Raw genomic sequence first — 14,035 nt, 5'->3', positions numbered from 1 at the left:
TTCTCCCTTCTTCACCCCATCTTCACGCATTAAATCTCGTTCCCATTGTATCCTCTAAGGTTAAGAGGAGGAAGGAAGTTCACGGAATCACGTTTTCTTTTTTGCTTCTATATCCCCTTTCTTTTCCCTTTTTCTTATTAAGCTAATACACTTGCTTTCTTTTGTTTTGTTTTGCATTTCTCTAAGCTGATTGCTGATTTGGTCTTTTCGTGTCACCAGCAGCAGTGTAGCACGTGCGCACGTGGTGCAGTTCTGTGTGTATTCATGCCTTTGCTTTACCACTCTTATTTTCATCTCTTTTTGAAAGATCGCTTGTATGCTCCCCCTCCATTATCCAGTATCCAATTGCGTTTTCTCGTGTTTTTAGTACTTTGTTTGTGTGTGTGTTTGTGTAGTTTTGTGTTTTGTTTCCTTCTTCCAACCAACAGGGATATCTTCGTGTTTGCAATCGATTTTACTTTATTTGTTTGTAATAACTTTCCCTAAACATAGTTTGATTGCTATACTTTATCTGTGCGTATTGATTGGGTTTTTTTTTTTGCTAAATTTGTAACATTGAAAACATGTTTTCCTACCCCACACACACAATGATGCTTCTTTTCTCGCGCGGTAGGTGGGGGGGGGGCTAAATGCATAAATTTACTCCCTCCTACTCTCCTCCTACTCAATGAATTATTACCGTTGCTTCTTGGTGTGTGCATTTCATTTTTGTTAATTTTTCTACTTCTCCTTCTCATGCGTGAGAGGCTCGTCTTCTTTGTTTTTGGTTGATTAATTTAGGATATATCGATTTGTTGCTCTTTTGTTGCTACACAAGTTTTCCTTTGCTTGCCAGTACATTTTCGCTTCGCTTTACAAACACGCACGCACACCGAGAACACATGATTAGGTATGCCAAACAGTGGTAATATAAGGGGTAAAGTTGATGTTCTAATGGGGTATTTTAGTAGCACGGTAGAGATCAGCCAAAAACAGTACAAGTGTAGTGAGTGCATTTCATCAGTAACAGTAACAAAGCATTAAGCAACAGGGGAGAGTTTTTTGTTTTTTGCAAACTCCACCACGCCACGTGTCGCGTCGTTTTTGCTGACCGGCACGTGGTTTTTCGTTTTTTGTGTTTCAATTTAACGCAACGGAAACTAAGGCATGTGCGATTTAATCGACTCCTATACACACACAATTAAGACGATTATTAGGCTTCTTCTTCTTCGCAGCAGGTGGTGGTATATGTGGATCAAAGTCAAACTCAACATCATCATTTGCTGTACACCTTATGTTTGCTATTCACGCTTCCACGCTCTTCTCACAAAATGATTACAGAGTATTATTCGTATGTTTTTTGTTGTTTTTTTTCTGTTATCGGTCCTACTTCTACGGTGACACAGTTCATCACATCTTAAACGGATGTTTACAACACACTTGTTACATTCAAGCACCACGATATTTTGTCCACCCCGCGGAGGGCATAGGACTTTCTCACATGAGTTACGATTTTGAATCTTAAACCGGAACACCGCAAACGACGAATGTGTCGTGGTTTTTAGAAGAAAAAAATATCATAAGAACAAGCTCAGCAGCAACACATTTACAAAACACAAACACGCTTACACCGTGAAACTAGAGTGAATCGCATATTGAAAGCAAAAAGTAAAAAATAAAGTGAAATAAGCAAGTGTATTTTACACATGCATGCGCCACAAAGTCGTGTGTATTAAGGACAATTTGCTAACTTAGTGATAAGTGAACATCTTCTCCCGTACGCTTAGCAGAGTACACACGTACAGTCAGTCTGAGTCACACGAAGCACACCACACCACGCAGTAGGAGAGAAAGGTTGTCGTAACTAAAATGCTAAACCTTAACTTATGTACATTACATCTAAAGATCACGCTGCAAAAAAGATCATACTGTTTCTACGTTCGTTTTGAATAATATAGTGCATTAACTTATCGCATTCCGAGTGTGAGGAGAATGAGCGCCTGTTTCTTCGCCTGTTAGGTGAATGGAATCAATTGAGTTTCACTACTTCATTGTTAAGTCGTGTTTACGGCTGGTGAAAATTAAAAACAAGGCTATAATGGCAGTGTAATAAAGTATCTGACTGTAAAGAAGTAAGTAAATGGGTTGTCATTGACATAACGCAAGGTAGAAAAGGGACTTATCACAATGTCTAGAAACGGTTATGATAAATGGTGCCGCGCTTAGAGTGAACAACAGGATGAAGAAACAAGAGTGGAAAAGAATGGAATTACCGCTCTTGCTAACCCCAAAATACAACAAACTAAGGTGTAAATTGGGAAGATAGCAGCAGTTGTATGTAGTAGTAACGCACATCCTCCTCCTTTTTTGTTAACACACATCTCCTTGTCCCATCTTTTCCGTTCCTTTCCACTACCCCCTCTTCGTTGAGATTATTCTTCATGTCACGTGTTTGATTTTTACGCTAAATCTTGTCTTTTTGTTTAAACATTAAGGCTTTTCATTACTTTCTTTGCTCGTTTGCTATCTTTTATTTACTTTACTCTTCTTTTCCAATGTCCAACTGTTAATCCTTTTTTGCTTTTCCGTTTAGCACTGTTCTGTTCGTACCAGAGCCTTTTCCTTTTCTTTCGTGCTACATATTAGTGTTTTGTTTGTTTGCTTTTGTTTTGTTTTATAGTTACCGTGAAATATTTGCACTAAAGTAGTCTACTTTACTCTTTATTTACAATGTTGTTTTTTGTTTTGACTTATTGCCTAGTAGCATGCCTTATTTCTTGCAACGTGACACGTTCGTCATCTAAATTAGCTATAGCGTTTTCCGTCCATCCTTATCTACCAATTATAGCGTGTTGCTCTCATTTGATGCGGTTAGGATCTCTACAATTATCTTATGCTCCTTTCCACTATCCCATGCATAGTAGTGTTGTTGTGTGTTGGTTGAGATGTACATTCTCTACAGTTCTAATGCACTTTTGCTTTTGCGGCTGGCAAGTGCGTGAGAGTGTTTTCAGTGGCTCTCCTTTAGTTAGTTTGTCCGTTTCGTCACTTCTAATTTTACTATTCCTCGCCAGGTCGTCACAAACCCTTACTTGAGGGGTTCGCACCCTTTCTTCCCATCAAAAAAAAAACTATACTACTACTACTAGGTTCTATTACTTCTCTATTCATTCTAGCTTACAATGTGCAGTCCTTTTGATTACTTAGTTTCGGTTTCGCGGCTAGAAAATCGTCCATCACACCACAGCATCTTGCGGACACACAAACGGACACCAACTCACAGCAAATACAGACGACAAATGTACCTATTTCTTCTTCTCACGCATTCCATTCCTCACTAAGCCGTTACAATGTTTGATAATTTGATCAATGTGTCTTGTGGCGTGTGTCCCTTCTTAACGACATATTGCGCTTTGTGTGCTTTATAAACCTTTTCCTTTTGTCTTTATACCATACTGTTTCCCTCATTATCTATCATACCAGTTATCATACCAGTTATCATCGGTTTATATCATACCAGTGCGATTAGAGAAGCGAATTTTGGGTGATTATTTGATTGTTTGGTAGTTGAACGAAACACTTATCTGTGTGGATTTTGTTTTCCTTCCAAAATTGTGAATAAACTTAATGTTGAGACACATTTCAGCTAGACGGGGGGGTTTTACACTGTTTATAGTTCATCTGCATACAATCAACCATAAGTACACAGAGCGTAAACATAATACAAAACAAAACAAAAAAAAAGCTAGTGAACATGAAATACGAAATCTCTTATTGCTGGCAACCACAGACAGATCCGGATCCACCCGGCGTGTGTGAGTGTGTGTGGGAAGGCGATTAAATACTTTAAACGTTTTTGCTGTACTTTGCTGTACACGCATACAATATATTGCGCCACAATAATAGCGGTTGGACTATTTCATGCTTTACTTCGCTTCAGTCGCGCTATACAATCAAAGCAAAGTAAAGCAAAACAAAAAAAAACGGAAAACAACATTGGGGATTATTTGTCATATTTAATGGTGTCTGGTTGTGTTCTTTTTGTTTTCTTCCTTTCTACCCTCTCGGCTTTCTCGCTTGGTAACACACCCAATTGTCGCTACGAAATGTGTCTTTTCAAAACGATTGAGTGGCTCTTTCCTATACGTTAATTGGCAGTTAGTTTCGCTTTACGCGGGTTTTGTTTTACGTCTTTTACGCGCGTCTACCACGTGTCTCGTGTGTAATACAAGTGGGAAGGGCAGACGGGTGATAGTGATTGATTTTTGATAATATTTGAGCATTTTGAGGTTGACCGTGAGTAAGTTGCTGCGTGTGTGTGGTCTTCCGCTATCAGCTAAGTAATACTATAGTTGTGTGTGTGTGTGTTTGGGAGAGCAACGGGGTTGATGATCGTAAAGTCTATTCCATTGTACAAATTATGTTATGTCCTGTATGTCGATAGGAATGAGAATTAGACTAAAATAAACTACATTTCCTACACACGCACACACACGACGACAACGATTGCTCTAGCTAGGATGATAAGCATACTTTAGTTTTGCATACTAAACAGCGGGCATTACGGGGCGAGCCCTATCACACCCACCTTTTCATTTTATTTTCTTCAGTCTAATTTTGCTAACAAGCAGCGTAGTGTCCTTCTACACGACCACTCAATCCTTTAAGACAATAATGATTGACAACAAACGTGTACATCCCATCGGCGGAGGGGCGTGGGGGAAAAAGCCTATTCTTTTAATGATATTTCGACAATCGCCATTCTCCGGGGCGGGGTTAATTTTGCAATTCGTTCGTTAGTATGGGTCCAAATAAATCACCTTGCAAAGTCAAGAATTTCCAACACTACCACGCTCAATCTCGTTAAAATCGTCACAACTTTCACTCTCTTTTTTGGTATTTGTTTGCTTTTACACGCAGATCGTTCTGTTTTGATCTACTGTAGGTACACGCACTTGTTGATACTTCAATGGTCAATGTCCTGCGTTTGAGTTATTCGTTAATCTTTAAACAGTCTCTTCACTATGCTCTACCCCTTGCGCACAAAGATGCCCGGGCTTTTACAAATGTCTAATGTCGTTGATCCTTTAACCCCGGGGCCAACGGGGGATGGGATATGATGAAATGCAGCGCACTATTCGCCACGCCCAGCTTTTAGTCCTTTAACCCCGGGGCCAACGGGGGATGGGATATGATGAAATGCAGCGCACTATTCGCCACGCCCAGCTTTTAGTCCTTTTAGTATATATCGACCAAACGAACCACCGATCCATGGAAAACAAATCCATTACTAAACATAAAAGGCAGTGTAAATGAATATTAGGATGAGGATTAGAAATCACAAGATATGAATTACGCGTGTCCAACATTGGCTATGTTTGAGAACAAATTCAATAAAAAATAAGCTACATAAAAGTCTGGTGAGTTACTTTACCCATTCAAAGTAACAATGGAATTGCCCATGCAACAGCAGCATGGGTAGTCCTTCTGTCCATTCGCGTCTGCTAATCGAACTGTTCAGACGATGAGAAAATTAACTAAAAAATATATCGTAATAGGCCTCAAGCACAAACACACTTTCAATAGCTAGACCGCACGCTTCCCAATTTGCCTATCTACATTGCTCCGCCCGGAAAAAGCTCTCTGCACACGTTTTGCAGCAAACACCGTCCGTTTCGCTTGCTTGCTTGCACCTTAAACTGAGACCGCGCGTACCTTCTCCGCCACAAACTCTTCGCTAAGCACGATTATTTATCCTACGTTACTGTATGAAAGACGACGACTTCCTGGAGACAAAAGCACTGCGCGCGCTTAACGGCGCAGTAGTTTTAGCTTCCCCCCTGCTCACCACCTGCCGCCGGGCCGCCGTGATGATGAGTGGAAGGAGGAGGTTGTGGTTGATTATTGCTGCTACTGCTACCGTCCGCCGCCGTGCCCAGTGCCAGGGCGGCCAGCTGAGCCGTCGACGGCTGGTGGTCGGACATGGACGCCTGATGATGCCTTCTCCGTTCCCCGTGCCCCGGTTCCACTACCCCGTCACCCTTCGCTTTGCTTCCGTGAATCACCAAGGACGAGTCCAACCCTAGGGAGGCGACCGTGCGCCCCGTCGCCAGTATTCGCCCCTCGAGCAGGGCCTGCAGTGAGGTCGCTTGCCGCTGGCAGGTCGGCTGCTGCATCGACCCAGCCAGCGTTATCATCGAGCTGGAAATGCCGGACGACAGCAGCGAGGAGGCGGCCGTGGGCGATGTTTTGCTGAGGCCGCCGCCGATACCGCAGCCCGCCGGCAGCGACAGTGCCGAGGAAACTTTCTTCAACGACACCGACATCCCCCCGGACGACGAGGAGGTTGCCACCGCTGCGAGCGCTTTCTTCTGCTAGGAGCCCATGGAAATGGTGCCGGCGGCCGCTGCCGCCGCCGCTGCCGCCAAACTGCCTCCCGCATTGCTTTCCAGCGTGCCGCCGCCGCCGCTCACCATCGAAGAGCTCAGCTGCTTGCTGATCGAGCTGGCCGTCGAGTGGGACGAGCTGCCGCCGGCCACCGTGCCGCTGCTAACCGTCGTGGAGGCGGCCGACTCCGACCCGCCATCGCTCACCTTCACCACCTGCGGCGACTGGGGCAGCATCCGGTGGAACCAGTTGTGGTTGAGCGCTTCCTGCGGCGTCATGCGGCGCTTCGGATCCCACCGCAGACAGTGCTTCACGAAGTCGAGGAACAGCTCGTCACAGTAGTTCAGCACCTTGGCGAGATCGCGCGTGCCGGGCGCACCGCGGTAGCGTCCCCGCTTGCTATAGCTACCCTGGATCTCCTCCCGCCCATCCTCCCGGAAGCTGAGCGAGCAGTAGTGCGGGAACTGATCGTCCCCGTCGTACGCAAAGTAGCGCGACGGCCACCGCGCATTGTGCAGCAGCTTGAGCGGCGGCATGCCGAGCAGCTCGATAATGCACGCCATCTGGTCGTACTCGTCCTCGCCGGGCAGCAGCGCCGACCCGGTGTACAGCTCCGCCACGATGCACCCGAGCGACCACATGTCGATCGCCATGTCGTACTTGGCGCCGAGGATCACCTCCGGCGCCCGGTAGAACCGCGACTGGATGTACGTGTAGACGCGCTCGTTCTCGAAGCAGCTAGACCCGAAATCGATCACCTTAATGCCCGAGCGGCCCTGCTGCTTGAGCAGGATGTTCTCCGGCTTCATATCACAATGGATGATCTTGTTCTTGTACAGCGCGTCCAGGCACTTCAGCAGCGAGTGGGTGAACTTGCGCACCAGCTGCATGCTGAAGCCCTTGAACTTGTTCTTCTTGATCAGCTCGTACAGGTTGATGTACAGCAGCTCGAACGTAATGCACATGTGGTTGCGAAACACGAAGCTGTCGTACATGTGGATGATGTTCATCGAGTTATACCGGTCCTGCGCCCGCAGATGCTTCAGGATGCGAATTTCCTCCTGCGCCTGCCGGTGGAACCGCTGCTCGTTGCGGATCATCTTCAGCGCCACGTGCTGGAAGTTGCGATGGTCGTACGCCTTCACCACCTGCCCGAAGCTGCCCTTGCCGATGATCTTCAGCACCTCGTACCGGTACGCTATGTGGTCGTGCGCGATATGGATGTACGAGCCCTGCTCGTTGTCGTAGTCGGAGTTGCCCGCCCCGCGCCGCTTCTTCGCGTTCGCACCGATGAAGTAAATGCGAGGATAGTTGTAGATCTCGTGATGCTCGTACTGCGTCAGCTTGTCCATGTACAGCCGCAGCACCTCGAACGGGGCCAAGCTCTCCGTTATTCGCACCTCCTCCCCACCATTACCCTGCTGCTCTTTCTGCTGCTGCTGCTGAGCATGTTGCTTTTGTGCACCCTGTTGCTGCTGCTGCTGCTGCTGCTGCATCTGTTGCAGCTGGTGCTGATGATGCTGAATGAAATGTTGCTGCAAATCACACACCTTTTGATCAACCGAGTGTCCCAACTTGGCCACCTTCGTCAAGCTCACCTCGTCCTTCTTCATCGTGTTGTTGCTGCTGCTGCCGCCGCTGCTGCCGCCCGTAGTGCTGCTGTTGCTGCTGTTGCCCAGCAGGTGCGACGGCAGCATCGTTTGGTCTTCCGGGTCCATCAGCGTGATGTTGCCGATGCGCGTCACCTTGCAGTAGCTGGCGGCGGCGGAAGCATCATTCCCTTTCGCCACATTACCGCTGCTCCCGCCGACCGTACTGCGCAGATGGTGCAGCTGCTGCTTGTGCAGGGCTTGCTGTTGCGCTTGCTGCTGCTGCTGCTGCACGGCGGCAGCGGACGAGGTGGGCAGTATCGAGACCGAAGCCGAACTGTCATGATGATGGTGGTGGTGATGGTGCTGCTGCTGCTGCTGGTGCTGATGGACCGCATCGGCACTGAGACCCATCTTGCTGATGCGCGTCATTTTGCTGTAGTTTATTGGGACGTCACTCGCGGCGGCAATTGCAGCACTGTTATTGCTACTACTACTGCTTGTATTGCTACTGTGTTGCTGGTGCTGCTGCTGCTGCTGATGGTGATGCTGCTGGGCTGCCACCATTTTCTGCTGGTGCTGATGGTCATGGGAAGCGTACGAGTGCCGCTCGCCACCGCCACCACCGGCATTGATTGCGGAGGAATGTGACTGTTTCCCGCTGCCCGATTGGGGCGGCACCACCATCAGTATGCTTCCTCCGCCTCCCCCCGCCGTACTGCCGTTCGTGGAAGCTCCATTGCTTGCCCCGTTGCCACCGTTCGGGTTGGACATGGTGCTGGCCACCGCGCCATCCACATCGCACAGGCGAAAGGTCAGACTGTCCAGCATGTTGCTACCGCTGGGGCCACTCGTCGTCACCGGCAAGCTGTGGTGATGGTGGTGCTGTGGATGAGATCCCTGCTGCTGCTGTTGCTGCTGAGACAGATGAGGATGATGATGCTTATTCTGATGATGCTGAAGTAGAAGCAACTGTTGCTGCTGCTGCTGCTGCTGAGGATGCTGGAAGTGGAGTTGCTGATTCAGTTTGCTGCTGCTACCGCTGCTGTACCCGATTGAGGTAGCACCATCACACAGCGAACCGATCCACTTGTGCGTACCGCCGCCCGTGCCCGTCGGTTTCCCGCCGATGCTGCTCAAATTACCGCTGCTGCCCCCGAACAGGATCGCGGACGAGGTCAGCGAGGACGTTTTCAGCGAGGACGGCGGCCCAATCAGGGCCGGCTGGAACGTGGTCAGCCCGCCCGTGCCGAGGCTGCTGATATTGTTGCTGCTGCCGCCGCCGATGATGCTGTTGCTGCCCAGGATCGTCGACGACGCGTTACCGTTCACCTTGTCGCACCGCAGCGAGCTGGTGCTGCTGGACGGTATGCCGGACGAGCCGACTGGCGCACCGCCGTTTGCCAACAGCAGCGAGTACCCGTTGCCGCCGCCGCCAATCCCCGTTATCGAGTGCTGCCGGGTGAAGAGGTTAGCACCGACGCCGTTAGCACCGTTACTGTTGCTGCCGTTGCCACCGTTACTGTTGCCAGCGTTACAGTCCATATCTACGACATCACAGTGCGCGAACAGGCGACCGCTGCTCGCAACCAACATGCTCCCCGGAGGCTGCCGAACGGGGACCCGATCCTGCCGGACCAGCTGCCGGTTGTGCGGACCTGGTGCAAAGGGTTGCCGGCGCTACTGTAACTGCTGCTGCTGCTGCTGCTTCTAAAACAAACGCTGACTGACAGTGCCGTACACTAACGGTCATAGTGTTAGTGTGTGTCTGTATTCTCGATACGATTCTTTTTACAGCCTCATTTCAATTCTCTTGTTCTCTCTTCCTTTCTTCACACCTCCAGCAGAGAAGTTTTGTGTGCAGTTTCGTGGAGAAAACGTTCGTTTTACCTAAAACAAAAAAGAACATCGATTAAAATCTATATTCAACAGGGAACTGTGAGGGTAGTGAAGTGAAATTGATTCAAGTTTTTCGCACAAAATCAAACGATTAGTTCGTTTGCTTTACCTCCCGAGCTTGCGTAACGCTTTCATAACGCCATAAAACAAACAGAAGCACCAGTGCCAATAATACTCTTCTTTCTCGGATGTAATACAGTAGTAAAATCATAAAAAAACGCTATAAACGATTGCAAACTCTTGTGAAACCAAACCACCAAAACAGCAAGGAATCAAAAGCCAAAATGTAACCCTATCGGTCTCAAAAAAAAACGAACAATAAAACCTCGTTCCGTTCTACATGATGAAGGTTGGTGGAGACTGTCTTTTTTGTGAGTTTAATTGTGACCCGGGGAATGGCCGTGCAGGGCGAATTATAGGGCCGGTCCCCTTCTTCTGGCTGGCCGGAGCAGAATCGATCTTCCGGAAAAATAGGTGGAGCCACATTCAAAAGGTTTTTTTGGTTACGGTTGTGTGTCGTATGCGCTCTGCTTTTCCCTGGCGAGGTTTTGGGTTTGCTGTTGAGCCATATGGAGACAAGATTGATGCTTGATTTCATAATTACACTAAAAAAGTCAAACATATCTGAGCATAGGATAGGCACAACACATCATCAAAAATTCATCTCGTTTTGAGACACAGAACATGCTAAACACACAAGGCTTTGGCACTGATCCAAACCTTCCCATCTAACCTGCGTTCTAAATTATTCGATCGAAACCGTGCCCCACCAACACACACACACACATTTCATCACCTCATAAATCATAACCTTTTGCTGGCTTCTGCTCACAGCTCACAGAAATGAATCAATAAGGTAGAGGAGCAAATGGTTGTTGTCCAGCCATCTTTACGTCGAGCTCTGACAACACACAGAGAGAACTGGTGGTGAGCGAAAACAGAATGCATTCAACCGCGCACCACACCATTTGGAGAGGGAGGGGAGCGGGCACACACAACACACATCGGAACCACACTATGGCGGAGATATTTAGAAAATACCCATAAACTAGCCCATAAAACAAACATGAAAATAATCCCGTGCATTAACGGTAAATGCTCTAAACAACAAACCCAACATACAAGCACACACACACACACATCGGGGCGTTCCTTGCTGCTGCTGCTGCATACTTTCGATGCAATGCATTTTCCGATGAATGAGAGGTAGAAAAATGTATCTTCTCAACCACCGCGGGCACTCGTGGTCGCTTTTTCTTAAAGAAGCCAGTTAAAGAGCAACGAGCAAAATCGCTTATGACCGGTCGGTTTTTGCCTCCCCGCGAGCAATACTAACAATAAAATAAAATGCCAGCAGGAAACACAGCAGGAAAGATCGAAACCGCGGCCGGCCCACGATGACGACGATGGCGACGTTATAAAAGTGCCGATGCCGTATTGAAAAAAAAAACGGGAGCAACAATAAAAACGTTACGGCCGCAAAACCCGCCCGCCACACCAGACCACTGGGGTAGTAGGTGGTAGAGGAAGTGCGCGCAAAAAGTTCCGTAAGTCGCCGACTCTTTACCGATATTCACTGACCGGGGAGCATCCTTCTCCCGATTCATCCAACCCTTTCTTTTTTTTGTCCATTTGGTTGAGTTCTCCAGCACGGAGAACGGCGGACAGAAGAAAACGTTCGAATACCTATCGATGGATCGTATGAGCCCCGCAACATATAAAAACACAAACACACACACCACACACCACACACATCGCCGTCTAACGGGGATTCTTTCCTCTTTTCTCCGGCGACCCACACACACACACTTGGGGAAGGTGAGGAGGAAAGGGGGGTGGTAAGATAGCTAGAGGTGTGGGGGTATTAAGACAGTGCGCGCGCGCACACCCGTATGCATTACACACCAGGGCGGTTGCAGGCTGCGCGATTCTTTTCCCTTGAAGTTACAACTAAAACGGATTGAGTGGGAAGCTACAAACCTCTATTAAGCCATCTATATAAATTAAATTCTATTTGAAATGATTTTCTAGAATTATTGTACGCAATCAATGTCTAAACAGAATAAAAAAACAAAAAATAATAAACAAAAAATGCTTACTGCTTCTATAAAGATTAAAATTCGATTTTGGTCCTTCGAACCGGATTTCTTCGCATAAGATGACGTCACATCATGAGGATGACACTAAAAAGGGCTGATGGATAACTTCTGACCCAACTAGTGTCAATCAACTCTTCCTTCTCTTACATATAGAGCGGGGAAACACCACCTATCCCGGTGGGCAAAACATTCCAAGATAATATTGCACACTTCTTCTCTACAATCCTCTTCTTTCTTTACTCTCTCATTACACTCCTTTTCTTGACGCAAACCGTTCAAAGTGCGCGCACCTGTCCATTGGGAGGGAGTGAGGGGCGACTTAGGGGGTTCTATCTGCCAGTTTAGGGCAGGAATCAGTGCTGATCGTGGATGTGTGTGTGTGTGTGTGTGTGTGTGTGTGTGGTGTGGGGCCCACACATCATTTCTCGCACATCATTTCTCGTTTTGCTCCCTTTCTGCTAGAGCGTGCGCTCTGTTTCGTGCACGGAGGGAAAGAGCTACCACCAGATGCTGGCCGACGCATTCAACATACCCCACCCCGTGTGGGGGTCCGTCGCTGTGACCATTATGTGCACCATCAAACATGAGCAACATTGGTGGGTAGAAGCAGAGGCCGGCGAGTCAGGCAAGCACCACCACCACCAGAGTTCCCGTTCGGTGTTCTACTATTGCGTGGAAGGTTTTCTAATTTTTATGATTGCAACTAAAGATGTTACACTGTTTACATGCCCGTGTGTGTGTGTGGATCGTAGCTGTGATCCCGAGAAGGCCCCAAAGTAAACGGTTAAAGAAAATTGGAAAAAAGTCGGTTACGAGGGAAAAGTTAACAGCAAATGGGGAACGGCACCACACCAGCAGCAGAAGGGTTTAACTTTCAATCTGTTACAGGAAGACAGCAATCAGTAGTTACAGGCAATTCATTAATAATTGATGAATCATTTAATAAAAACACAACGGGCTGCAGCAGCTCTCTTTTCTTCTCGCTTTTCTTCTCGATTTGGGTTTGGGATTTGATACACGATCCGTTTACAGACGCGTTATAGATGCTACTGCGTCTATCGATTGCTCCATCGAGCTGTTCTTTGTCACAGCTGATTAAAAACCAATATAAGCTTTTGCGTCCGTACATCCACAAGCCTTACGTGCTAAATTGAAGCCATTAATCGTCTTTTGAGTGAAACCAAATTATTGCTTCCGCTGAATATTCTAAAAAAACTCACAAAATAACAAGAGTAGCTTTTGCAAGTCTTTAATGATCCTAACATATTCATAGCCTTAACGAAGTTTACGCCGTTTCTTTCATTAGCTAAAGGCTACTCGTCTCGGCTGGTCAAGTCAAAGTGTAACGTGCGATGAGTGCGAAAGACGGAAAGATCCAAATGAACTGGCCAAAGTTTGGCAATGAACCGGCAGCGTGCCATCGCCGTCGTCGTCGTCGTCGTGGTCATCAGTGAGCGCAATACGAGAGCGATGAAGATAACACACTCAAAACCAAGCAAACCATAAAGAAACACATCTCAACCGAAGCGAGAAGCGAACAACTGACCGCACGCGTCCTTCACATTCGTGTGCCCCACCTCCACCACCACCCAACCAAAAGGGGGGAGGGGAGGACTGGATATTTCTGTTTTATTTATCTTTCACACACTGTGTGCCCTGGTGTCGTGTCGCCTCCGATTGTCGCCTCGGTCAACTTCACTCGACGTGTCTCCTTGTCTCGTGAAAGTGTAGTAGCGGCGGCGTCGGCGGCATGCACCAGTGCTGACCCAAGCGAAGCTGTCAAAACATGCGCAACGACGTGCGATTGATTGGCAATGAACCAAACCATCCAGCAGGGTGGGGGTGTGCAAATTTCAATGCCACGCAGAGTCATTTGGAAGCCGGTTAATGAGTGGCATTGCATTGCAGGTAAGAGATGTGCTAATTTTCACCTTCCACACAACATAAAACACAAATTGCTTGCGAAAAATGCCAAACATTGAAAGAGTTTGCCAATGTTATCGGCCGTACGATCACATAGGCAACACACACGCAGCAAATACTAAGGATTATTACTGCTTAACGAATCGAGTAAAAGCTTCA

The 14,035-nt window shown here is 47.5% G+C and overlaps 1 protein-coding gene across 8 annotated transcripts in view; it reads right to left on the bottom strand.

Moving 5' to 3' along the window:
- Window positions 1-2,712: 2,712 nt before the first annotated feature.
- The window catches only part of LOC120904968 (dual specificity tyrosine-phosphorylation-regulated kinase mbk-2-like), a 22,248-nt gene continuing 10,925 nt past the window's right edge, over window positions 2,713-14,035 (bottom strand). For all 8 annotated transcript variants that reach the window (XM_040315540.1, XM_040315543.1, XM_040315538.1 and 5 more), the window contains one exon: window positions 2,713-9,845. In XM_040315540.1, coding sequence (XP_040171474.1) covers window positions 6,354-9,551 — 3,198 coding nt within the window. In that variant the 5' untranslated portion in view covers window positions 9,552-9,845 and the 3' untranslated portion in view covers window positions 2,713-6,353. The remainder of the gene's footprint in view (window positions 9,846-14,035) is intronic.

This window comes from Anopheles arabiensis, chromosome 3 (assembly GCF_016920715.1).
Source record: "Anopheles arabiensis isolate DONGOLA chromosome 3, AaraD3, whole genome shotgun sequence".
NCBI lineage: Eukaryota > Metazoa > Arthropoda > Insecta > Diptera > Culicidae > Anopheles > Anopheles arabiensis.
Note: the sequence above shows the minus strand (reverse complement) of the source record. Positions and strands in the feature narration are given on the sequence as shown.